Source organism: Ovis aries, chromosome 18 (genome assembly GCF_016772045.2).
Source record: "Ovis aries strain OAR_USU_Benz2616 breed Rambouillet chromosome 18, ARS-UI_Ramb_v3.0, whole genome shotgun sequence".
NCBI lineage: Eukaryota > Metazoa > Chordata > Mammalia > Artiodactyla > Bovidae > Ovis > Ovis aries.
In genome coordinates, this window is record NC_056071.1 from 29776551 (window position 1) to 29804087 (window position 27537).

The 27537-nt window shown below is 39.3% G+C and overlaps 1 protein-coding gene across 13 annotated transcripts in view; it reads right to left on the bottom strand.

Moving 5' to 3' along the window:
- SCAPER (S-phase cyclin A associated protein in the ER) overlaps positions 1–26988 on the bottom strand; it is a 396299-nt gene extending 369311 nt beyond the window's left edge. For 8 of the 13 annotated variants that reach the window (XM_060401720.1, XM_060401719.1, XM_042235193.1 and 5 more), the window contains exons 1-2: positions 26956–26988; positions 8270–8336 (exon numbers count right to left, since the gene is read on the bottom strand). In XM_060401720.1, coding sequence (XP_060257703.1) covers positions 8270–8275 — 6 coding nt within the window. In that variant the 5' untranslated portion in view covers positions 8276–8336; positions 26956–26988. Of the gene's footprint in view, positions 1–8269; positions 8337–26848 lie in introns of all 13 variants that reach the window. The other 5 variants (XM_060401721.1, XM_060401716.1, XM_060401715.1 and 2 more) reach the window with 1 other exon arrangement.
- Between the last annotated feature and the right edge of the window lie 549 nt (positions 26989–27537).

Here is a 27537-nt window from a genome sequence, read left to right on the forward strand (position 1 = left end):
GAACTAAGATCTCTTCACACCACTGCTCACTGCTGTCTCCTCAACATCAAAATATTCTTAAGTGGTTCATGGAAGAGTAATATGCATGTATTTATGAAAAAGTGAAAGAGTTAGTCGCTCAGTTATGTCTGACTCTTTGCAACCCCAAAGGCTTTAACCCGTCAAGCTCCTCTATCAATGGAATTCTCCAGACAACAGTACTAGAGTGGGAAGCCATTCCCCTCTCCAGGAGATCTGCTTGATGCAGGGATGTGTCTACAAACAACTGTACATGTGTGTAGCTACATATGCATATGTCTTTGTCTGTATAGGTGTTTTTCTTTTTGGCCATACCATGCAGCATGTGGGATCCTAGTTCCCCAAGCAGGGATGGAACCTAGGCCCCTTACAGTGGAAGCACAGAGTCCTAAGCACAGGACCACCAGGGAATTCCCTATATGTGATTTTATATGTGTGTGTATGCATGTATGTTTTATATACACATACACATATAAAATAAAAGAGAGAATATGAGAAAGGAAAAGAGACAAAATTAGCAATTGGTAAAGTTAGTGAAAGAATATCAAAGAATTATCTGTACTCCTCTTGCAACCTTTCTTAAATCTGAAATGACAGGAAAATAAAAGGTCCTAAAAATAATGATAATAAAGGATGATATTTTCATGATCTTCAGGTATAGAAAAAAGTCTTAATCAGGATATAAAACAGCACTAATCATACAGGAAAAAAATGATGAATTGAACTTCACTGGAATTAAGAACACATTCTTATATTAAAAAGACATCATTAAAAGAATAAAAAAGCAAGCCACAAAGAAGATATATGTGTAAAAGTAACAAAGGTCTTATACCCAGAATAAAGAAATCCTTAAATCAATTAGAAAAAGAAAGATAACCCAACAAGAAAATGAAAATTGAATAGGCACTCACAAAAGACATATAAATAACCAACTATCACATAAAAAGGTACTCAAAAGTAAGCACTGAAACTATTAAAACATTTTTAAATAAATGACAACACCATGTGATGGCAAGGAGTTGGGCAACTGCTTGCACTGCTGACAGAAAGTTAAACTAATACACAACCACTTAAGAAATCTGGCATTATCTAAAAGCACAAGCCAGCCTCTATTTACCTCTCTAGCCTCATCTTCCATTACTCTTCCCGTTTGCCATGCTCCAACTCCACTGACATTTAATCAGTTCCCTATAGCCACCAAGCTCCTTCCTAATTCAGGGCATTTATATAACATTTTCTCTTCTATTCTGCCACCCTACAATGTACATTTATTGGCTTCCTCCCCAGCATTTACTGCCTGCATCTTTTCTAATAGTTCAGTTTTTATTGGGGTACCATGTGGTTCTATGAAGACCTACAAGACCTTTTAGGACTAACACCAAGAAAAAGATGTCCTTTTCATCAGAGGGGATTAGAATGCTAAAGTAGGAAGTTGAGAGATACCTGGAGTAACAGGCAAGTTTGGCCTTGGAGTACAAAAGAAAGAAGGGCAAAGGCTAACAGAGTTATGCCAAGAGAACACACTGGTCAGAGCAAACACCCTCTTCCAACAATACAAGAAATGATTTCCCACATGGACCCCAAATGGTCAATACCAAAAACTCAGATTGATTATATTCCATGCAGCCAAAAATGGAGAAGCTCTATACAGTCAGCAAAATCAAGACCTGGGGCTAGCTATGGCTCAGATCATGAGCTCCTTATTGCAAAATTCAGACTTAAAGTGAAGAAAGTAGGGAAAATCACTAGGCCATTCAGGTATGACCTAAATCAAATCCCTTATGATTATATAGTGGAAGTGACAAAGAGATTAAAGGGATTAGATTTGAGAGACAATGCACTTCATAAAATAGTGGGTTTCTCAGAACTAAAATGACTACAAGATAACAATGTTGTAGTACCAGGAAACTTGAAATCTAAACATTTCTCTATCAACCTTTCACCTAATGACTTTAGCAGCCACTGAAAACATTTATTTTCATTTCTTCACATTATCCACATGTTTTAAAATGTCACCTATAGGCTGGTGACTGACTTCATACTTATAGCCCTAGTATTTTCTTACTCTATAAACATTTCAGTTCTACTACAAATTATGAGGTTAGTTCTTTTATACTTAGTACACATACACACTTTCAAAGAAAAACCACCAGTTCAGGACTGTCATCATTCTTAATTCCAATACTTTATAAAGAAAAGCACTGTAACACTCATCTTACTACAACACATGATTGAAAACCATTTTTTGGCTTAAAGGACAGCTGCCTTCTGCAACATAAGCTGAATGAACTCTTTTCAGTAAAAACTCACATATTTTGATCAATTTTAATAATCCTATTCTTATAAAAAAAATCTCAGTAGTAACTTAACATAAATTTTAAACTATTTAAGCATCAGGTTTGAAATGCAATAAATGAGTTCAAGATACTCCATAATATTCCAGATGTCTATTTCGAACAGTATTTTCATATAGGTTCTTTTCTTCCGAGAGATTTAAATGAAATATATGTATTTTCATCCAAAGTCACAGTGTGCCACCTAGTGCCATAAAGAGATCAAAAGAGATGGCAAGAACACCCAGAAGAACTGTACAAAAAAGGTCTTAATGACCAGATAATCACAGTGGTGAGGTCACTCACCCAGAACCAGACATCCTGGAGTGTGAAGTCAAGTGGGCCTTAGGAAGCAATGCTGCCTATAAAGCTAGTGGAGTTGACAGAATTTCAGCAGAGCTGTTTAAAATCCTATCAGATTTTATGATATGATATGATATCATGATATGTCAGCAAGTTTGGAAAATCCAGCAGTGGCCACAAGACAGGAAAAGGTCAATCTTCACTGCAATTTCCAAGAAGGGCAGTACTAAAGAATGTTCAAACTACCAGACAATTACACTCATCTCCCATGCTAGTAAGGTTATGCTCAAAATCCTTCAAGTGAGGCTTCAGCATTATGTGAAACTGAAAACTTCCAGATCTTCAAGCTGGATTAGAAAAGGCAGAGGAACCAGAGATCAAATTGTCAACAATCGCTGGATCATAGAGAAAGCAAGAAAATTCCAGAAAAATATCTACCTCTGTTTCACTGACTATTCTAAAGGCTTTGACTGTATGGATCATAACAAACTGTGGAAAACTCTTAGAGAGGTGGGAATATCAGACCATCCTACCTGTCTTCTGAGAAACCTGTATGCTGGTCAAGAAGCAACAGTTAGAACCTTACACAGAACAACTGACAGGTTGAAAATTGAGAAAGGAATACAGCAAGGCTGTTTATTGTCACCCTGTTTATCTGACTTACATGCAGAGCTCATCATACAAAATGCCAGGCTACATAAGTTACAAGCTGGAATCAAGATTTCCAGGAGAATTATCAACAATCTCAGATATGCAAATGATACCACTTTAATGGCAGAAAGCAGAGAGGAACTAAAGAGCCTCTTGATGAAAGTGGAAAAAGGGTGAAAAAGCTAGCTTAAAACTCAATATTAAAAAAACTAAGATCATGGCATCCGGTCCCCTCACTTCATGGCAAATAGAAGGGGGAAAGGCGGAAGCAGTAGCAGATTTCTTCTTCTTGGGCTCAAAAATCACTGTGGATGGTGACTGCAGCCATGAAATTAGAAGACAACTGCTCCTTGCAAGAAAAGCTATGACAAATGCAGACAGTATATTAAAAAGCAAAGACATCACTTTGCCGACAAAGGTCTGTATAGTCAAGGACATGGTCTTTCCGGTAATCATATACAGATGTGAGAGCTGGACCATAAAGAAGGCAGAGTGCAGAAGAATTGATGCTTTTGAACTGTGGTGCTGGAGAAGACTCTTGAGAGTCCCCTGGATTGCAAGGCAATCAAACCAGTCAATATTAAAGAAAATCAACCCTAAATACTCATTACCACTGATGCTGAGGCTGAAGCTCCAGCTCCAATACTTTGGCCAACTGATGTAAAGAGCCGACTCATTGGAAAAGACCTTGCTGCTGGGAAAGACTGAGGGCAGGAGAAGAAGGGCGTGACAAGAGAATGAGATAGTTGGATGGTATCACCAATTCAATGGACATGAACTTGGACAAACTCTGGGAGAAGGTGAGGGACAGGGAAGCCTAGTGTGCTTCAGTCCATGGGGCTAAAAAGAGTCAGATGCAACTTGGCAACTGAACAACAGAAACAACAACCTTCCCATCAGGAAGCTTACACAAGCTCTTAGCCTCATCCACCAGAGGGCAGAGAGAAGACGGAAGAAGAACCACAATCCCACAGCAGCTAGAACAAAAACTACATTACAGGAAGTTAATCATTAGGATGAAAAAGCAGAGTTATGTCCCAGATGAAGGGACAAGATAAACCCCCAGAAAAACCACCAAACGAAGCGGAGATAGGCAACCTTCCAGAAAAAGAATTCAGAATAATTGCAGTGAAGATGATCAAGGATATCAGAAATAGAACGGAGATTTAATAAACATTTACCGAAGACCTAGAAGAACTAAATAACAAGCAACCAGATAGGAACCACACACTAGACTAAGGAATTAATAGCGGAACAACTGAGCCAGAAGAACGGACAAGTGACCTGAGGACAGATGGTGGAAATCAGTGCCGCAGAACAGAATATAGAAAACAGAATGAAGAGAAAAAAAAAAACGAAGACAGCCTAAGAGACCTATGAGACAACATTAAACGCACCAACGTTCACATTATAGCGGTCCCAGAAGGAGAAGAGAGGGAGAAAGGACCTGAGAAAATATTTGAAAATATAATAGCTGAAAAAATCCGTATCATGGGAAAGGAAATACTCAACTAAGTCCAGGAAGCAGAGTGCCAGGCAGGATAAACCCAAGGAGGAACACACCAAGACACACAGTAATCAAACTGACAAAAATTAAAGACAAAGATAAAATATTAAAAGCAAAAAGGGAAAAATGACAAATAACATATAAGGGACTCCCATCAGGTTATCAGCTGACTTCTCAAGAGAAACTCTACAAGCCAGAAGGGATTGGCACAATATATTTAAAGTGATGAAAGGGAAGAACTACAACCAAGAATACTTCACCCAGCAAGACTCTGTTAAGACTGATGAAGAAATCAAAAGCTTTCCAGACAAACAAAAGTCATGAATAGCTAACTTTTAAGTTATGAATAGCACCACCAATCTGCTTTACAACAAATGCTAAAGGAAACTCTCTAGGCATAAAGTTCCTTCTTCAGGCAGGAAACACAAGAGAAGGAAAAGACCTACACAAAATAAACCTAAAACAATTAAGAGTGGGAATAAGATCATACATATGGATAATTACCTTAAGTGCAAACAGATTACATGCCAGAAGAATGGACAAGTGACCTAGACTGGCTGGGTGGATAAAAACCTGTGCATGTATGTACTTCCATTTAACCACATCACTCTACTTACCCCCTCAAATTGTATGTAATTATTTTATATTGTTAGTCAATCATGTTTTCATTGTAACTTACAAATATAATTATCTTTTATTTGGATGATTTGGGGGAATGGCACTGAAACATGTATAATATCATATAAGAAACGAATTGCCAGTCCAGGTTCGATGCAGGATACAGGATGCTCGGGTCTGGTGCACTGGGATGACCCAGAGGGATGGTACGGGGAGGGAGGAGGGAGGGCAGTTCAGGATGGAGAACACGTGTACACCCGTGGCAGATTCATGTTGATGTATGGCAAAACCAATACAATATTGTAAAGTAATTAGCCTTCAATTAAATAAATTTAAATTTTAAAAAATAAAAAAAAGTTTTACTATTATAATTATATAACTATTACTCACTTAATAGCATTGTATCATGATCAGTCAACAGAAAATAATGGAATTCTATATCACTAAAGCTACCATTTAATAGAAAAACTTCTAATCACTGTTTAAAATCAAGATACATACCAGAATTACCTTGGAATTTTTTGAAAAATACAAATACCCAGGTATTGCTATTTTTCTACAAAGTTCCAGATGTGTTTCTAATGAGCAACCATATTTAAAAACTGGACTATATGATGATCTTTTACTTTTATCTAGTCTGTTTCATTTTTTTCTTTCATATTCAGTGCTCCCATTTCATTTAGTTTGTTTTCCAATTTCTCTCTTTTTTTTATTCTTTCTCAAGACTTTATCAAGCATAGCAGAAAAGCCTTTACACATAAATACATAAATAGTATGTATAATTATATATTTTAGAAAACGTATGACTTTTTGCCTAGCTAAAAAATTTATGACATTTTGATTCTACCTGCTTGAGTTAGTATGAACAGAATACTAGATATCTAATTTAAAAAATAGATACACAAGAAAGGGTTACTATATAAAAGGGAACTACAGCCAATATCTTGCAATAACCTATAACCGAAAATAATTTGAAATATAGTATGTATATAACAGAATCACCTTGCTGTGTACCTGAAACACTGTATGTCAACTATACTTCAACAAAATGTATATATTAAGAAAAAAAAGAGTTTGCATTCTGAACCACATAAACATTGTATAGTGGTAAAGAACCCACCTGCCAACCCAGGAAACAATGAGATGTGGGTTCGATCCCTGGGTCAGGGAGAGCCCCTGAAGGAGGGCATGGCAATCCATTCTAGTATTGCCTGGAAAATTTTCATGGACAGAGGAGCCTGGCAGCGTGCAGTCCATAGGGTCACAAAGAGTAGGACACGACTAAATTGACTTAGCAAGCAAGCATGAAACATTGTATATAATATTAAAACAAAACAAATCAAAAAGAGAGGCTTCCCTGGTGGCACAGTGGTAAAGAACCCGCCTGCCAATGCAGGAGACATAGGTTCGATCCCTGATCCAGGAAAATCCCACATGCTGTAGAGCAACTGAGCCCCTGTTCCACAGCTACGTAAGTCCATGCGTCCTGGAGCCTGAGCTCCACCGCAGAGAAGCGACGAGAGGCCTGCACGCCGCAGCTAGAGAGCAGCGCCCACTGTCCGCAGCCAGAGGAAAGCCCGTGCAGCAACGAAGACGCAGCACAGCCTTAAACAAATAAAGCACACAACTTTCTGAAAGACTAAAAAGAGGCTGAAACAGTGGAATAAATGCTTTCAGAATACTGAGAGAAAATTTTCTTCATCTAGACTTCTACATTCAGCAACACCGTCTTTGAAAATCAGGGCAGGAAAAAAGATTCAGACAAACAAAAACAGAGCTTAGGACTGAACGGCCCTCACTGTAAGAAATTTTCAGAATATAAAAGGCAGAAGAAAAATTATCTCAAATGACAGATTTTAAAAATTTAAAACTCAGAACTTATTATTTATGTCTTTAAGATATAAAAGGAACTGGAGTGTGGAATGGGCTAGGATGAGATAGGAAAGGAAAATATAAGTAAATATAATCCTACATTTACACCCAAAAGAGGAGGCTCCTGCCCTAAGTCCTACACTTTAGAAGATTACACCTATCAAAATATCAAAACATCAAAAAAGTCAAAACAAAAAGATAGCAAGTAACTGAGTATATAGGAATTAATCCAGAGGGATTCACACACTGAACTGAGGCCTCCCCACCCTAAGAGCGAACAATGAGGAAGAGAAGGAAGAAGGCAAACCACAGCCTCTGTGCTGGGAAACCAAGATAAAAATATCTAATTTTACTTAAAAATGGCCACCCCCCATTTCCTAAAGAAGTCTCTAGGCACCTGGATTATCCCATAAACTGCATTTCCTCCTCCTCTTGGGTTTGAGTGAGATAGTTTGAGTAGATACTTAGAACTGCCTATAAATCTTGAGTTTAAAAAGTAGAACTCATCTGCCCAGGGTTTCTGGGGAGTTTCACCACATTAGTGCCCATCTGAGATTCAGAGACCATCCTGGCCCAACTTCCACCCTGCCAACCCCAGGGAGAGCATTTCTCCTTTAAGACCTGGCTGAGCCCTGGGTAGGAAAGTAGGTCAAGCTGCTGACATAAACTAATTTATAACTTTTTAAGATTAAGACATTAAGAAAAAAGCTAACTTCCTTCCATCTGTATTCTTGCCCTAGGTCATACAAATGTTAAGAGTGAGAGTCTATGCCTCTAGGGTTGAACAGTACACTCACTGTTAGTTACCTTAACTGCTGTGCTTTATAACACATGTTCCATAGAGTATCTTATAGGTAACAAATATTACATCAAAAAGGAAGATGAATGAAAAACGGGAAGGAAGGAAAGAAGGTAGAAGGAGGCTAAAAAAACTAAGGTTAATGTTTAAGGTAAACTGATCACTTACCATCATTTTTTAATTCCTTTCTATGCCAAGAAGCTCATTTACCACACAAATCCATGCAGTATGATTCCTATAATAAAAAATATATATACAGTACATACTATTAGCCATAACACTGTCATAAAATCATATTTGTTTATAAAAAGATAAAAATTTCATTCCCATTAAGTTTCTCATTATATTCAACAACAACAAAAACATTACTCCTTTATATTTCATTTGGTTATACTATAGCATGTTTTATGCTGAACAATACCTCAATGCTCTCCAAAAATAATTAAATAGAAGAGAAAAAGTATTAATTACATAAACAGTCTCTGATATCCTAATCTGTAGGCTTGAAACTTCTTTTACTATAATCTACGAATACATACTTCTTATTGAAACAAAGTTTCATGAAGTTACATTTACCTCTATTGTGAGAGATGCACTCTAATATTTCCTGCTCTATTTCATTATTTAAATACTGTTTTCACTGAATTATGACCCACTAATGAATTCTGAAGGAGATCAGCCCGGGATTTCTTTGGAAGGAATGATGCTAAAGCTGAAACTCCAGTACTTTGGCCACCTCATGAGGAGACTTGACTCATTGGAAAAGACTCTGATGCTGGGAGGGATTGGGGGCAGGAGGAGAAGGGGACGACAGAGCATGAGATGGCTGGATGGCATCACTGACTCGATGGACATGAGTCTGAGCGAACTCCGGGAGTTGGTGATGGACAGGGAGGCCTGGCGTGCTGCGATTCATAGGGTCGCAAAGAGTTGGACACGACTGAGCAACTGAACTGAACTGAAGGGTCTACACAGAACAGATCCTACTTTTCAGGGAATCTATTTAATGGTGGTCAAATCTTCATTCAAAGCTAGGAAACTAGATTAAAAAAAAAAGAGAGAGAACAGAGAAATTGCAAGAAACAGTGTTTTAATCCTGTAAGAAACGCTGCTGAACAAAGAAAAATAAGCAGCAACTGGAACCCAACTTTCTGAGACAACGGTCTTGGTCACTTATCTTCACCAAGTGAATCCACTCCCTTTTAAATGCAGCACTGCAAATAAAAACATGTTCAAACAAAAACTTACATACAAGTATTCATAGCAACGTTATTCCTAATAGCCAAAAAGTGGACACAACCCAAATGTCCAAAAACTGATGGATAAATAAAATGTGCTATATCCATTCAAGGAAATCTTATTCAGCCATTAAAAAAAGAATAAAGTGCTTGTACATGCTACACATAAATGAATCTTGAAAACAAGATGCCAAATGAAAGAAGCCGGTCATAAAAGACCACACATTACATAATCCCACTCATATGTAATGTCCAAAATAGGCAAATCCGTAGAATCAGAAAAACAGATTATTGCTTGCCTAGGGCTACAGAGTTCAGAGAACACAATGGCAACCCACTCCAGTACTCTTGCCTGGAAAATCCCATGGACAGAGGATCCTGGTAGGCTGCAGTCCATGGGGTCGCTATGAGTTGGACAACGCTGAGTAACTTCACTTTCACTTTTCACTTTCATCCACTGGAGAAGGAAATGGCAACCCACTCCAGTGTTGTTGCCTGGAGAATCCCAGGGACGGGGGAGCCTGGTGGGCTGCCGTCTATGGGGTCACACAGAGTTGGACACGACTGAAGCGACTTAGCAGCAGCAGGGCTATAGAGTCAGAGTAAAATGGGAGTTACTGCTAATGAGTTCAGCATTTCTTTTGGGGATGATGAAAATGTTCTAAAATTCAACATGGTGGTGATTGTACAACTTTATGAATATACTAAAAAAAACACTTTTTAACTGGGTGATTTGTTGGTTATATGGGTTATATCTCAATAAAAATGTTACATTTTAAAAAATGCACCACCTCTGTTCACAACTCTCTAATGCCTCTACGTCTCATGAAAAGTCAAGTCAAAGCCTCCACAGTGGTCAAAGTCCCCACACTCTAAACTTCCTAACTCCTCATACATCTCCGACCACGTCTCCTCCTCCTCTCTTCTCTGGTGTTCTTTCCAGCTCAGCGACACGGCCTCTGTACGTTCCCCAACATGCCAGACACACTCCTGCCTCAGGGGTTTACACTTCAAAGTCCTCATCGGGAATGCTCAGGACTGACTCCATCTTTGCCCACGTGTAACTTTCTCAGTGAGGCCTATGAAAGCACTCTTCTTTAAAATTGCAATCTGTTTCTCTGACTCCCACTACTGGCACTCCCTATCCCACTGCTTCTCTAGAGCGTTCATTACTTAAACTTACTTGGTGTACTGTCCATCTCTCCCCGCAAGAAAGTTAGCGGCTTGATGATCTTTGGTTACTGCTATAGCCTCAGAATACAGAACAGTGTCTGCTTTCTGAGAGGCATTCACTAAACACTTGTTTACTAACACACGAAACCCATGTTAAAGAATCTTTGCTCAAAATGTTCCTCTCTTCTCACTCTATACATACTCAAAGCCTACCAATTCATCAAGACCAACTCAAAAAAGTCCTCTTTATGAAGCCCATTTTGATATCCCCAGCTGAAAGAGATCTTCATCTGAATTCCAAGACTACTTGACCTATAATCATCACTTCTGAAAAGTAGGGAGAAGTGTGATACAGTAGAAAAAGTGTATACAAGCACTGGAGTCAACCAAATGGTCATGTGACTATGAGAAGTTATTCAGCCTCTTCAAATATCGGTATGCTGCTGCTGCTAAGTCGCTGCAGTCGTGTCCTACTCTGTGCGACCCCAGAGACAGCAGCCCACCAGGCTCCCCCGTCCCTGGGATTCTCCAGGCAAGAATACTGGAGTGGCTTGCCACTTCCTTCTCCAATGCATGAAAGCGAAAAGTGAAAGTGAAGTCGCTCAGTCATGTCTGACTCTTCCCGACCCCATGGACTGCAGCCTACCAGGCTCCTTCGTCCATGGGATTTTCCAGGCAAGAATACTGGAGTGGGGTGCCATTGTTCTAACCCATAAAAACGAAGGCGAGATTGTTTACCCAAGATAATTTTTTCCACACAAAGACCTATTTACAAATATTCAATGGGGCTTTACTCATAATTTCTCCAAACTGGAAACAACTCAAATATCAAAAAGAAAAGATAATCCAATCTTGGTACATCTATATCGTAAAACAGAGAGCAATACAAAGGAATGAATATACAATAAAATAGATATCTCAGACAGTCTGCTCAGAAAAAGAAGCTGGATGCAAAAGAATACATTCTGAATGATTCCATTTATATCAAGTTTTAGAACATGCAAAACTAACCCCAGGTGGAAATATCAAAAGAGAGTTACCTTAGTTGGAGGGGAAGGACTGGAAAGAAGTACAAGGGAACTTTCTGGGAAGATGGATTGCAGCAGCGGTTCATAATTATGTATAACTGTGTTCTTACTCACTGAACTGCCCACTTTTAAAAAGTGGGCATGCTTTTTGTAAACTATACCTCAGTAAAACTGATCAAAGGACACACAGTTTGGCGGGGGGGGGGGGGGGGGGTGCGGAATGAAGGCTATCCTTAATTTATAAGGTTGTTAGGAGGATTAGATGAGAAACACGTGTACTGAAATCAGCACAACACAGTGAGAAAGACAGCACAATGATATGGGACTGAATCTCAATTTAGCAAATTATTACAGCCACTAATTACATGACCTTGTGCACAAGTCATGAATCCCTCAGAACTTCAGTTTTCTCTTGAGTAAAGAGAATAGTATCTACTTTACAGTTAAATGGTAGCACACTAGAGTTTCTGCTAGTTAACACAATATTGGTTACATAACAAGTCCCCAAATGGTTTTTAAAATAAGACATAAAGACCAGCACATAAAGATGCTCAACTGGTGTTATATTTTTCCCCCATTTCCTTTGGATGACAATTTTCTCCTCTATTACATTTTAGAATCTTGAAAGACAAGATCAGCATTTCAGTGATCTTCCTTTTCCTCTATTTAAGATAGTATGTTTAAAATGGTAGGCATTGAACAAAGATTTTTAAGGAAAGGAAGGAAGTAGGCTGGCTTGTTGATTAAGCAGAATTACCTCTTTTGACCTTTTTCTTTTGGTCATTCCAGAATCAATTAGTGAACTTTCCAATAAAGACAACTGTAGGCTAGATACCAACAATTTTTTAAGGGAGACACAAATTTATGTATTAATATTATATGATCCATATGCACTGGACAACAGATTGGAAATAGACAAGCAGCAATGTGGAGCCTGGTGGAAAGACTCTTACATAACAAATGCTATAAAGAAAGATCCACACAGTCAAGAAGGAAAGCAAAGAGAAGTGATCAGGTGAGAACCCACACCTGAGGGAGGGGACACAGAAGTAGGGGAATTACTTGGGTTTGGAGATCCTCTTTGGAAAGAGAAGGGTTTGGACCACATATTGGGCACCCCAGGCCTAGAGTCTGAGACCAGAAAGACAAATCTCCTTCACTGGTGTGCAGACCAGTGGGATTGGCAGGGGAACTGTGAGAAACTTGAATTCCACTCATTAAGGGCAGGCATACACTTGCTTCCTTGCTCCCAAAACAAGGCAGAGGAAGCAGACTGAGACTGCCTGTGACTCTAGCTGCTTTTCCCGACCACCCCAGTGCACGTCCTGGCCCATCTTGCTCCACCACACAGCTCCCCACTAGGGTGAAGGTCGACACCGTCAAGGGGAAGGGCAGAGGTGAAGGGATGGTGCCGACTCAGACCCAGCTCTGCATCTTAATAAGGCAAGGGCAGCTATTACTGGCACTCCCAGAGGCAGCAGATGCAAAGTAGTGTGGACTCTGATGTGCCAAGACAGTCCCAGCGCATGCCCCAACCCACACTGAGTGGCTGCTCCCACCCCTCTTGCTCCAGTGTAGCTCCCTTCTGGGGAATGATGCCAGTGCTGTGAGAGCAGAGCATACACGAAGAGGGAATAGAAGCAGTCTGGCCCCACCCTTAAGGCTTCTGCTCCAGCACCTTGGTGTGTCCTCTACTGAGCATCAAAGTCCTGGCTCACACCTGGTTCTGACTCTTGCTCTTCCCTCTACAGCCCCACCTCCCATCACAGGGACAGGTGCCAGCAAATCTGGGGTAAGATGTGACTCGTGCTCACTTCAAATCCAGCTCTCCCACCAAAGCCAATAGGCTCACACAGACTGCATAAGGACACACCCACAAAAGGATACCCCTTTAAGATCACCATACTTAACAGTTTCACCTAATTTTACAGAGATAGAAAGTTGATCAAAATGAGAAGACAGAAGAATTTATTTAAAGTGAAAGAAAAAAATATGCATAAACAATTTATCAGGAAAAGAGATCAAAACAGGAATATGAATGCTAACTAAATTAGGGGGAAGAATAGATGAACACAGAGAGGGTTTTAAAAAGGAACTAGAAAACAAAAAAGAACCAGTCAGATCTGAAGAATGCAATAAATGAAATTTAAAAAAAAAAAAACTAGAAGGACATTAAGAGCAGACTAGGTGATACAGAAGATTTCCCAAGTTATCTGGAAGATAGAGAAATGGAAATCACCCAACCACAACAGTAAGAAAAAAAATTTTTAATCAGAACAGTTTAAGCAACATCTAAGAAAACACCAAGCATACTGAGATTTGCATTATAGGGGTCCCAGAGGGAGAAGAGAGAAGGAAAACATTCAAAAGTGTATTTGATAAAATTATGGCTGAAAACTTCCCAAACCCGAAGAAGGAAACAGATAATCAGATACAGGAAGCACAGAGGGTCCCAACAAGATGAACCCAAACAGACCTAAACCAAAACATATCATAATTAAAGTGGCAAAACTTAAAGAGAGAATTCTAAAAGCAACAAGAGAAAAACAGAGTCATATACAAGGGAACACCCATAAGGCTTCTGCAGAAAGCCTGCAGTCCAGACAGGAGTGGCAGGAAACATTTTAAATGCTGAAAGGGAAAAACTAGGATACTCTCTACCCAGCAAAATTATGAGTCAGAACTGAAAGAGAGATAAAGAACTTCTCAGACAAGCAAAAAGTAAAAGTTCATCAACTCTAAACCGATCCTAAAAGACATGTTATAAGGTCTTCCCTAAGTGGAAAAGACAAGACTACAACAAGAAGTAAGAATTTCTATTAGTGGAAAATTCCACTATTACAGTAAGTAACCATTTAGCCCTTACTATTAAGGGCTGTGGTATGGTAAATATACAGCAAAGGCTGAGGATCAACCATTTAAATAACTCAGCATAAAAATGAAAAGATAAAAACTGTAAGATCAACTATAACTACAATGAACAGTTAAGGGATACATATGAAAATGTAAAATATAATGTAAAGAATATAAAATATAGTGGGAGTGAGAAAAATGCAGATCTTTTAGAATATTCTTTGATTTAAATGACTACCAGTTTAAAACAAGTAGATATACATCAACACATTCTTTTCAAGTGCACAAGGAGTGTTCCCCAGAATAGATCATATGATAGGCCACAAAACAAGTCTAAACAAATTGAAGAAAGTTTATATCAAGCAATTTTCTAACCACAATGGTATGAAAAAAGAATCAATTACAGGAAGAAAAACGAGAAAAACACAGACACATGGGGACCAAGCAGCACACTAATAAAAACAACAAGGGATTAATGAACAAATCAAAAAGAAGATGAAAAATTACCTTCAGACAAATGAAAATAAAAACACAACTCTCCAAAACCTATGTGATGCAGCAAAAGCAAATCTAAGAGGGAAGTTTATAGCAATATAAGCCTATGTCAGGAAACAAAAAGAAAAAAAATTCACAAATAATCCAATCTAGCATCTAATGTAATTAGAAAAAAAAAAAAAAAGGAACAAAAAGCTCAAAGTGAGCAGAAGGAAGAAAATAATAAAGACCAGAGAGGAAATAAATAAAATAGAGACCAAAAAATAGAAAAGATCAATTTAATCAGCACCCGGTTTTCTGAAATGACAAAATTTAAAGCCTTCAGCCAGGCTCATCAAGAAAAAAAGAAAGTGGATCCAAATAAACAAAATGAGAAATTAAGAGAAGAAACTACATCTAATATCATGGAGATACAAAAAAAAATCATAAGAGAATACTACAGTCATATGAGAATATGGCAACAAACAGAAGAAATGGAAAAATTTCTAGAAACATACAAACTTCTAAGACAGAATCAAGAAGAAATAGACAACCTGAATAGACCAATCACTAGCAGTGAGATTGAATTAGTAATCAAAAAAAACTTAACAACAAACAAAAGTTCAGGAACTGATGGTTTCATAGTGGAATTCTACCAAACACATGAAGAACTAATACTTATCCTTCTCAAACTATTTCCAAAAGTCAAAGAGGAATAAATACTCCCAAATTCATCCTACAATGTCACCATCATGCTGATACCAAAAAGAAACACAGATACTCCAAAAAAAGAAAATTACAGGGCAACATCTGATGAATACAGATGTAAAACTCCTCAACATAATACTAGCAAACTGATTTCAACAATATATAAAAAGATCACACACATGACCAAGCAGGGGTTTTTCCAGGGATACAAGGATGACCCAATATCTGTAAATCAATCAATGTAACACACAACATTAACAAAAGGAAGAATAAAAATCACATAATCATAGATGCAGAAAAAATACCTGATAAAATTCAACATCCATTAATGACAAAAACTTTCATCAAAGTTGGTACAGAAGGAACACATTTGAATATAGTAATGGCTATTTATGACAAATCCACAGCTAACATCATACTCAATGGTGAAAAGCTGAAAGTTTTTCCTCTGGGATCAGGAACAAGACAGGGATTTCCACCTTTACAACTTCTCTTTAACATAGTAGAATTGCAAATCCTACACATAGCAATTGGACAATAAAAAGAAACAGGACACCTAAATTGGAAGGAAATAAGTAAAACTGTCCCTATTTGCAAATGACATGATGCTATATACAAAAAACCCTAAGGTCCTAACCAAAAAAATATTACAACTGATAAGCAGGTTTAGTAAAGTTACAGGATACAAGGCTAACACAGAGAAATATGCTGCTTTTCTACACACTAATAATGAATTATCAGAAAGCAAAAAAAAAAAAATCCCATTTAAAATCACATCAAAAAAAAAATATATATATATATATATATATATATATATATAGGAATACACTTAACCCAGGAGGTAAAAGACCTACACTCTGAAAACTCTAAGACACTGATGAAGGAAACTGAAAATGATACAAAGAAATGGAAAGATGACCCATGTTTATGGACTGGAAGAATTCACATTGTTAATATTACCCAAAGCAATCTACGTATTTATGCAATCCCTGTCAAAATACTTGTGACATGTTCGCACAGAACTAGACCAATAATCCTAAAAATCATTTAGAATCACAAAAGAAACTGAATAGCAAAAGTAATCTTTAGAAAAAAGAACAAATCTGGATTCACACTCCCTGACTTCAGACTACACTACAAAACTACAATAACCAAAACAATACACTAATGGCACAGAAACAGACACGTGTATCAGTGGAATGGAATAGGGAGCCCAGAGAAAAACCCATGCACTTATGGTCAGTCAATTTACAACAGAAGAGGAAGGAATATACAACAGGAATGAAGACAGTCTCTTTAATAACTGGTGATGGGAAAACTGGACAGCTACACGTAAAAGAAAAAACTGGGACATTTTCTCACTCCAAATATAAAAATAAACCCAAATGGATTAAAGACCTAAATGTAAGACCAGAAACCATAAAACTCCTAAAAGAAAATGCAGGCAGAACACTCTTTGATATAAATTGAGGCAACATATTTTTGGGTCTGTCTCCTAAGACAAAGGAAACAAATGTAAAAAAAAATAAGCAAATGTGACCTAATTAAACGTACTTGGGTGAACTATAATTTGTAGGTTAATAAATACATTAAGGGACATGTGTAGCACAAATTTAAATACCACAAAGAATTTCTGAGGAGCCATCCCTTTGAATAAGAAATCAATAGAGCGAGCAAGCACAGAAGTGACACCAGGAGCCCATGTCAGGTTAAACGTCACCACTGCATCAGGTTAAAAATGTTACCTTAGGCTTCCCTGGTGGCTCAGTCATGGAGAACCCACCTGCCAACGCGGGAGACATGGGTCTGCTCCCTGCATCGGCAGGCAGATTCTTTACTACTGAGCCACCTGAGAAGTCCTCACATGCCATTATACGTTTGTCCTAACCCATAAAATGTACACCAAGAGTGGAGAGTAATGTAAACTATGGACTCTAGGTCACAATAATTTGCCAGTGTGGGTTCATCAATGGTAACGAATGTACCACTCTGGCAACAGATGTTGATAATGGGGAGGCTATACATGAGTAGAGACAGGGAGTACATGGGAAGTCTCTGTATTTTCCTCCTAATTTTGCTGCAATTCTAAAACTGCTCTAAGAAAAGATTTATATTGGAAAAAAAAAAAAGGATGGGGAGAGTTCTTATAGTGCTGCAAGAAGATCCTGAACTCAACTCCTCCCATGTATACAACAAATCGAAAACTATACATGAATAATTTCCTTGGAAAGGGACATAAAAACTTGGTAAAAAGAACTTCCACAACAAAGGGCAGAACATCAATACAGATATGAGAGGCAAAGGATAAGATAGGCAGAGATAGTTTCGCCAAGGAAAACCCCAATACCAGCTGCGTCAATTCACAATCAGGAGGTTCCAGAAGGTACGGATCTTTTCTCTGAAAAGTGAGGGATCTGAGCTCCACATCAAGCACTCCAACCCCTAGATCCTGCACAGGAGAGATGAGCCCCCCAAACAACTGTCTTTAAATAACAATAGAAAATATGTCCAGGAAATCTACAGAACTTCTGGGAATGGACAGTTCAGTTCAGTTGTGTCCAACTCTTTGTGACCCCATGAATCGCAGCACGCCAGGCCTCCCTGTCCATCACCAACTCCCAGAGTTCACTCAGACTCATGTCCATCGAGTCAGTGATGCCATCCAGCCATGTCATCCTGTTGTCCCCTTCTCCTCCTGCCCCCAATCCCTCCCAGCATCAGAGTCTTTTCCAATGAGTCAATTCTTCGCATGAGGTGGCCAAAGTACTGGAGTTTCAGCTTTAGCATCATTCCTTCCAAAGAACACCCAGGGCTGATCTCCTTCAGAATGGACCGGTTGGATCTCCTTGCAGTCCAAGGGACTCTCAAGAGTCTTCTCCAACACCATAGTTCAAAAGCATCAATTCTTCAGTGCTCAGCTTTCTTCACAGTCCAACTCTCACATCCATACATGACCACTGGAAAAACCATAGCCTTGACGAGTCAGACCTTAGTTGGCAAAGTAATGTCTCTGCTTTTGAACATGCTATCTAGGTTGGTCATAACTTTTCTTCCAAGGAGTAAGCATCTTTTAATTTCATAGCTGCAGTCACCATCTGCAGTGATTTTGGAGCCCAAAAAAATAAAGTCTGACACTGTTTCCACTGTTTCCTCATCTATTTCCCATGAAGTGATGGGACCAGATGCCATGATCTTCGCTTTCTGACTCACAGGTAGATTTACTCAACCCAGGAATCAGCACAAAAACACCTGATTAAAAAGTGCATAGACCATAAGTGATGAGGACCCACTTTCTAATCTTGAAGTATCTGCCAGAGACCATAAGCCAATTAGAACACTCCCCAGGGACTGAACCACTGGCAGGAGCCTTTTCTAAGATTTATTTTTTATTGAGGTGACCTTGGCTTGTACTGTTACATAATTTCACATACACAACATGATATTTCTACTTGTGTATACCCAACAGTGTGCTCACCAAAAATTTAGATTCCATCTGTCAACACAGTTAACCACCTTTATCCACTGTACCCTACTCCCCTCCTGTCCCTTCTCCTCTGGTAACCATTATTCTGTTCTCTGCATCCACATGTTTCTTCTGGTTTGGGTCGTTCACTTGTTTTTTGTCTTTATATTTCACGTAAGTGAAATCTTACAGTATTTGTCTTTCTCCCGTGCGACTTACTTCACTGAGCATAGTACACTCAAGCTCTATCCCTGTTGTTGCAAATGGCAAGATTTCATCTTTTGATGGCTGAGTAGTATTTAATTATGTGTATATACAAATATATATATATATAAAACATCTTTATCCATTCATCTGTTGATGAGCACTTAGATTGTTTCCACATCTTGGTGATTATAAATAATGTGGCAATGAACATAGGGCGCACAGTTATCTTTCCAGATTAGTGTTTTCATATTCCTTAAATAAATACCAGAAAGTGGGATAGCTGGATTATACGGTAGATCTATTCCTAATTTTTGAAGAATGTCCATAATATCTTCTAAAGTGCCTGCACCAATTTATAGTCCCACCAACAGTGCATAAGGTTTCCCTTTTCTCCATATCCTCACCAACATTTGTTATTTCTTGGCTTTGCAATAATAGCCATTCTACCTGGTATGAAGAGATATCTCACTATAGTTTAGATTTTCATTTCCCTATTAATTAATGATGTTAAACACCTTTTCATGTGTCTGTCATCATTTGCATGTCTTCATTGGAAAAATAACTATTCAGATCATCTGCCCACTTTTCAATGAATTGTTCCTTTTTGTTGCTGTTGAGCTGTATTAGTTCTTTATACATCTTGGATATTGACCCCTTATCAGATACATCATTTGCAAATACCTTCTTCCACTCAGTAGGTTGTCTTTGTTTTGTTGATGGTTTCCTTTACTGCACATAAGTTCTTTAATTTAATGTAGTACCATTTGTTTACTTTTGCTTTTGTTTCCCCTTGCCTTAAGAAACTAATCTAGAAAGATATTGCTAAGACTGATGTCAAGGAACATACTACCTACAGTTTCTTCTAGGAGTTTTATGGTTTCAGGTCTTACATTTAAATCATTAATTCATTTTGAGTTGATTTTTGTGTACACTGTGAGATAGCAGTCTAGTTTCTTTTTTTTGCCTCTTGCTGTCAAGTTTTCCCAGGAGCATCTGTTGCAGAAGCCGTCCTTCCTCCATTGTATGAGCTTTGTTCCTTTGTCATAAATCAGTAGTCCATATATGAGTGGGTTTATTTCTCAAATCTCTTCTACTGGTAAGCGTATCTATTTTTCTGCCAATGCCATGCTGTATTGCTTACTATGGCTTTTCAAAATAGTTTGCCATCAGGGAGTGTGATACCTCCAGTTTTGTTCTTTTCTCAGGATGCTTTGGCTATTCAGTATCTTGTGCCTCCATATAAATTTTAATATTATATAAAGTTCATAATTTTTGGCTTTATTTCTCTGAAAAATATCCCTGGAATGTTGACAGGATTGCACTGAATCCAATCCATAAGCATGGAATATCTATTTATTTGTGTCTTCTTAAATTTCTTTCAACAATGTCTTATATTTTTGAGTTTAAAGGTCTTTCAAATCCTTACTTTTATTCCTATTTTATTATTTTATTGCAAATTTAAATAGCATTCTTTTCCTAATTTCTCTTTCTGCTAGCACATTGTTAGCATATAGTAATACAACAGATTCCTGTATTTTTATTTTGTATCCTGCAACTATACTGTAGTTATTATTTCTCTTCTTTCTTTTCTTGGCTTATCAACAAGTGGAATCTTAGTTCCTCAACCAGGGCTCAACCTGTGCCCCCTGCAGTGGAAGTATGGAGTCCTAACAAGTGGTCTGCCAGGGAATTCCCCTATATTTATTTCTAATAGTTTTTTTGGTGGCATCTTTAGGGTTTTCTATTTATAAAATCATGTTATCCACAAATAGTGATGAATTTACATCTTCTTTCCAATTTGGATGCCTTCTACTTCCTTTTCCTGCCTGAGTGCTCTGGCTAGGATTTCCAATACTATGTTGAATAACAGTAGCAAGAGTTGGCATCTTTGTCTTGCCCCAATTTTAGAGAGATAGCTTTAAGCTTTTCACCATTAAATATGATATTAACTGAAGGTTTGTTTCATATATGGCCTTTATTATGTTGACATATATTCCTCTTAAACACACTGTCTTGAGAGTGTTTATCATAAATGAGTGTTAAATGGTGTCACGTGCTTTTTTCTGCATTTATTGAGATAATCATGATTTTCAGCCTTCTTTTTGTTAAAGTGGCATGTCACATTAACTGATTTGTAGATGCAAATTTTTAAAAAAAAAAAACCACTGACATGTACACTTTAACGGATGAATTTTCTATGTGAAATATCTCAATAAAGCTTTTTTAAAAAAGGACTTAGACTTTCCAAAATTTCAGTTACTACTTTCATACTTGTCCTAACTACCATCTGTACTATTATCTACATAACATTTCTCTATGGAAAAAACTACATTTTTACTTAAATTTTAAAAGGAACCATAACACCACCATAAATGAAAAATCAGCTAATATAAAAAAATGAATATGGCAAAATACTGAGAGGGCTACTCAAATTAAATTTGAGAACTACAGGCTACAGGAAAACAATGGCCAAGCAGAAACTAGAGTACACACACACACAAAAAGTTAGTAAGCAGGGAATGAACACTAGGACTAACTGGGCCCAAGGTTTCTGAACAGGTTGCTGCCTGTGAGGAACTGAAGTTTCACTTGTCCTACCCTGCCCTGCAGTCCCAGAATGTACAGACACCTGAGAGTCCTAGAGATAAAAAAGTGAAGACTGGCTCAAGTGCCAGGAAAGGCATCTGTCCTCTCTGAGTTCAGGCGCACAGGTTCTGAAAAGGCAAGAATCAAATGGCATGCCCAAAATAGGAAGAAGTCTGCTATCAGCATGACTCTAAAAAATATAGGCCCAACTAACCAAAGTAATGACAGTACTTCTATCCACGAACTGTCTCGTATTTGTCAGTAAATTCTAGAAAAATTAGGGTTTCAATCAGTTACTCTTCCATGTTCATAAAATTTATCACTCGTGTTTTTGCCTCTTCTAAAATAAAAGAAAATCTTGAGTATTTACTTTTTGAGACTGGAACTTAAACAATCCTGATGTCAGCACACTCAAAGCTATTGTTAATCTTTCACATTTGCCAACTGGAAAATAAGTGTATAACAGTAAAGTAAGTATTCTGAAAAGCAATAGAGACATTTTATAATTCCAAGTTATTTAATGAAGTTTTCAATTCTGATCACTCCTATATTTATTACCATGAATATATCAACTAAGAGGTATTTCATGCTGGTTTTAGAAAAGGCAGAGGAACCAGAGATCAAATTGCCAACGTCCGCTGGATCATCAAAAACCAAGAGAGTTCCAGAAAAACATCTATTTCTGCTTTATTGACTATGCCAAAGCCTTTGACTGTGTGGATCACAATAAACTGTGGAAAATTCTGAAAGAGATGGGAATACAGACCACCTGACCTGCCTCTTGAGAAATCTGTATGCAGGTCAGGAAGCAACAGTTAGAACTGGACATGGAACAACAGACTGGTTCCAAATAGGAAAAGGACTACATCAAGGCTGTATATTGTCACCTTGCTTATTTAACTTATATGCAGAGTACATCATGAGAAACATTGAGCTGGAAGAAGCATAAGCTGGAATCAAGATTGCAAGGAGAAATACCAATAACCTCAGATATGCAAATGACACCACCTTTATGGCAGAAAGTGAAGAAGAACTATAGAGCCTCTTGATGAAAGTGAGAGAGGAGAGTGAAAAAGTTGGCTTAAAGCTCAACATTCAGAAAACTAAGATCATGGCATCCAGTCCCATCACTCCATGGCAAATAGATGGGGAAACAGTGGAAACAGTGGCTGACTTTATTTTCGGGGGGCTCCAAAATCACTGCTTTCCTGGTGGCTCAGAGATTAAAGCGTCTGCCTCCAATCCAGGAGACCCAGGTTTGATCCCTGGGTCGGGAAAGGAAACCCACTCCAGTATTCTTGCCTGGAGAATCCCATGGACGGAGAAGCCTGGTAGGCTACAGTTCATGGGGTCACAAAGAGTTGGACACGACTGAGCGACTTCACTTTCCTTTCCTTTTCCTTTCCAAAATCACTGCAGATGGTGACTGCAGCCATGAAATTAAAAGATGCTTACTCCTTGGAAGGAAAGTTATGACCAACCTAGACAGCATATTAAAAAGCAGACACATGTACCCCAATGTTCATCACAGCACTGTTTATAATAGCCAGGACATGGAAACAACCTAGATGTCCATCAGCAGATGAATGGATAAGAAAGCTGTGGTACATATACACAATGGAGTATTACTGAGCCATTAAAAAGAATTCATTTGAATCAGTTCTAATGAGATGGATGAAACTGGAGCCGATTATACAGAGTGAAGTAAGCCAGAAAGAAAAACACCAATACAGTATACTAACACATATATATGGAATTTAGGAAGATGGCAATGACGACCCTGTATGCAAGACAGGAAAAAAGACACAGATGTGTATAACGGACTTTTGGACTCAGAGGGAGAGGGAGAGGGTGGGATGATTTGGGAGAATGGCATTCTAACATGTATACTATCATGTAAGAATTGAATCGCCAGTCTATGTCTGACGCAGGATACAGCATGCTTGGGGCTGGTGCATGGGGATGACCCAGAGAGATGTTATGGGGAGGGAGGTGGGAGGGGGGTTCATGTTTGGGAACGCATGTAAGAATTAAAGATTTTAAAATTTAAAAAATAAAAAAATAAAAAAAAGCAGAGACATTACTTTGCCAACAAAGGTCCATCTAGTCAAGGCTATGGTTTTTCCAGTAGTCATGTATGGATGTGAGAGTTGGACTATAAAGAAAGCTGAGTGCCAGAGAATTGATGCTTTTGAACTGTGGTGTTGGAGAAGATTCTTGAGAGTCCCTTGGACTGCAAGGAGATCCAACCAGTCCATTCTAAAGGAGATCAGTTCTGGGTGTTCATAGGAAGGACTGACGTTGAAGCTGAAACTCCAATACTTTGGCCACCTGATACAAAGAGCTGACTCATTTGAAAAGACCCTGATGCTGGGAAAGACTGAGGGCACAAGGAGAAGGGGACAACAGAGGATGAGATGGTTGGATGGCATCACCAACTCAATGGATATGAGTTTGGGTAGGCTCCGGGAGTCGGTGATGGACAGGGAGGCCTGGCATGCTGCAGTTCATGGGGTTGCAAACATTTGGACACGACTGAGAGACTGAACTGAACTGAATTGAAGAGGTATTTATTTTCTTCCATAAACCCATGCCTCTTTGAAAATATCAAAATTACCTCTCCTTTCCAACAATATATTAAAAGCAAGCTTGACACATAGAGAAATCTTTACAAATGAAATATGATGTCTGAGATTTTCTTCCAAAAGAATGGGAAGTGACAGCTTTTGTGGGGCAAGATTGTCCATGCACAGGTAATTGCTGAAATAGATTGGTACATAGAAATTAATTTTTCTATTCTCTCCACTTTGCATATATTTTCAAAATATATAATAAACTTACTTTAGGAAGTTATCACTAAAATGTAGAAATTATTTTAGTAAAGTTTCATGAAATCTTTTGTGTTTCATGTCACAGAGCAAAAAAATATTTCCTAATATTTTTTAAGGATGTCTCCACTGATGGACTGTAGATCTTTCTCTTTATATTCCGTAAGACCTACCGCCAAAGCCAGACACACGTTTGTGAAAAGGTTACCATCCCAGCATAAAACTGGAAACAGATTTTTATTAGTGACTTGTTTTGTTATACAAGCCATTAGCCGTTTTCATTTCTACAATTTCAGAAATGCTGATTTCACAAAGGATATTAGACTGTACCATTACAGAGAATCCTATTTATCTTCCCATTAAATACCACTACCACTTTCTAAGTGTTTAAAGAATGTTCCTATATGATTTCCCAAAGAATTTTTGCTTCTTCTTTAAACTAGGTTGGGTTGTGATTGGGTGTGAAGGTGAAAGACGACAACGTCAATCCCCTTCATATAGTGGTTAAATGAAGGAATCAGTGAAGTCAGTATCAAATAAACATGTAGAGATTCTTAAATATCTATGAAGCTGGAAGAACAATTTTGAAGTCTGTGCTTAAAACACTAGATCCTTTGGAGCTCAATTAACCAATTTTTTCATAACTGTATCTATATAGCCACACTGATTATGCTTCCATACATATCCACCAGGTAAACTGACCTAAACCATCAGGGTTCAGAAAATGAAAAAAAAAAAATTGCAGCTCAATGGAGTGGGGAGAAAGAAAGAAAAGGAAAAAGCATATGCTGAGTGCTTAATATGGGCCAGAAGCAGTTCTAAAGCTTAAGACACCTCATTTACTTGCTATCAACAAACTTGTGAGATAGACAATAATATCCACATTTTATAGGTGAGGAAACCAAGGCTCAGAAAAATTTGTCTGTCAAAGGACAAGCAGGAGAGCTGGGATTCAAACTCAGATCAGTTTGCCTTCAAAGCCATTAAGCCACACTTCCACTGACACCTTTTCAAATCATAATAAAAATTGACTCTGTAATTAATTCCTTAATGGATATTATTCAAATCACTTCAATATGCAGCATAAGTCAATCTGTGACGAACACATTTTGAAGAAAAGTCATATTTAACAACAACGACAAAAAAAAAAAAAAAAAAAAACAAGGACCAGAGCATCAATATAAACCAGAGTGGGGCATTGGTCAGAATATCAACCTTAGGTTTAAAAAGCTTAATTCCAGATGAACCATTTACCAGCGGCTGACCTGGGGCGAGGAATGACCTCAGTTTCCCCACTGGTAAAATGTACAATGCTTATCCCATTGTTCCACCTCGGATCGTTGACATTGATGGGAACGAAATTGCTAACGCTGGTAAAATCAACATGTGCTTATATATAAGGAATGACTCAATAAGATATTATACTGAAGAGCTATTTTCATGTTAGAATAACTTGGCACAAATAGAATGAGGAATACAGATCACCAACAACAGGAAGAAGCTGCTCTCAAGCGGGCGGGCCCCATCTCAGCGGGAGCCACTTGACAGCAGCAGGTGCTGCTTGGAGGACCAGTTTTCTGTCTGCTTTCAAACAATCCCGTCCCTCACTGGCACGGGAGGGAAGGCGCGAATGAAGGGCTGGGCAAGGAGCACCAAAAGAGGCAGAAGGTTAGGTTCTACTACACCCAGGTGCCAGGCCCTGGTTAAACTCCTTACCCCTCCAGGCCTCAATTCACGCATCTGTAAGACGCAGAGACCTTTCCCGCCCTGCTTCCCGGGCAGAGCTAATACCCGAGTCAACGTGCAGGAAAAGCGTGGTAAACCCTGCTGAGAATGACACGGTGACGATCACCTGTCAAATGAAAGGCTGGGAGGACGGCTCCTCCGTTAGCCCCTAGCAGTTTGGACATTCCGAAAGCGTCGACCCGCGGCCGCCCTGGGCCGCCCCTCTGATGGAGTAAAGCAGCCCCCCGCCCACCTCTCGGCCCAGGGGGTGCGCGGAGTCCCCTGTCGCTCACACCCCTAGATGAGTACGCAGGGCAGGCCCAGAGCCTGCCCACCCCCGTCCCTCGGCCTCCTCGGAGGACCCCATGGCCCTCCCGAGCTGCCGCGGCTCCCCTCCCCCAGCAGTGTTCCCTGTCCCTCTCCGCTCGCACTCCCAGGTGAGGGGAGGGGGTGAAAGGGCGTACCCCGCCGCCATTTTGTCCCCTCGGCCCCCTCTACGCCTTCCGCCGACCCGCACCCCAGTCCAGGATCTCCCGGCTCTGCGTAACGCGCGCCCCTCGCGGACACTCACCCCTGGCCGCCCTGCGCAGTTCGGGGCGGCTCCGAGCGTCCCGCCGGGAAAGGGGCGGGGCGGGGCGATTGCGGAGGGGCGGGGCGGCTGGCCGGCGCACCACGTGACTCCCAGCTGCGGCCGCGCCCCTCAGTGCTCCACTCACCGGCAGCCCGCGCGCAAGCGCAGCCAGGTTCCCGCCGACGGGCCGCCCAGGCGGGAGGTAGGGCGTGGGTTTCTTTCGTGACCGGGGCGCGGCTGCTTCTCGGGTCTGTTCCCTTCCCCAGGCCGTGCTTGCATCCCACTTTTGGCCACACAGTTGTTTCTCTCACGAAATCAGTCCCTCCCTTCCCTCTGCTTCCTTTATCACCATAGTCTGTCCCATAGATAAAGAACCGAGAAGTCCGCCTCAGAAATCTGTAACTGAAATTGCTTCAGAAAAGTGCAGTCCTAAGCGAAACACAGCTTACCCTCTGCCGCAAAGCTTTATTCGGCACCGCCCGGGTGCCAGACTTGAAAGGATCAAAGTACAAAGACCTAACAATTGTGTTTTCCGTACTTCAAAGACATAGGAATTAAGTAATTCAACGATGTCAGAACCAT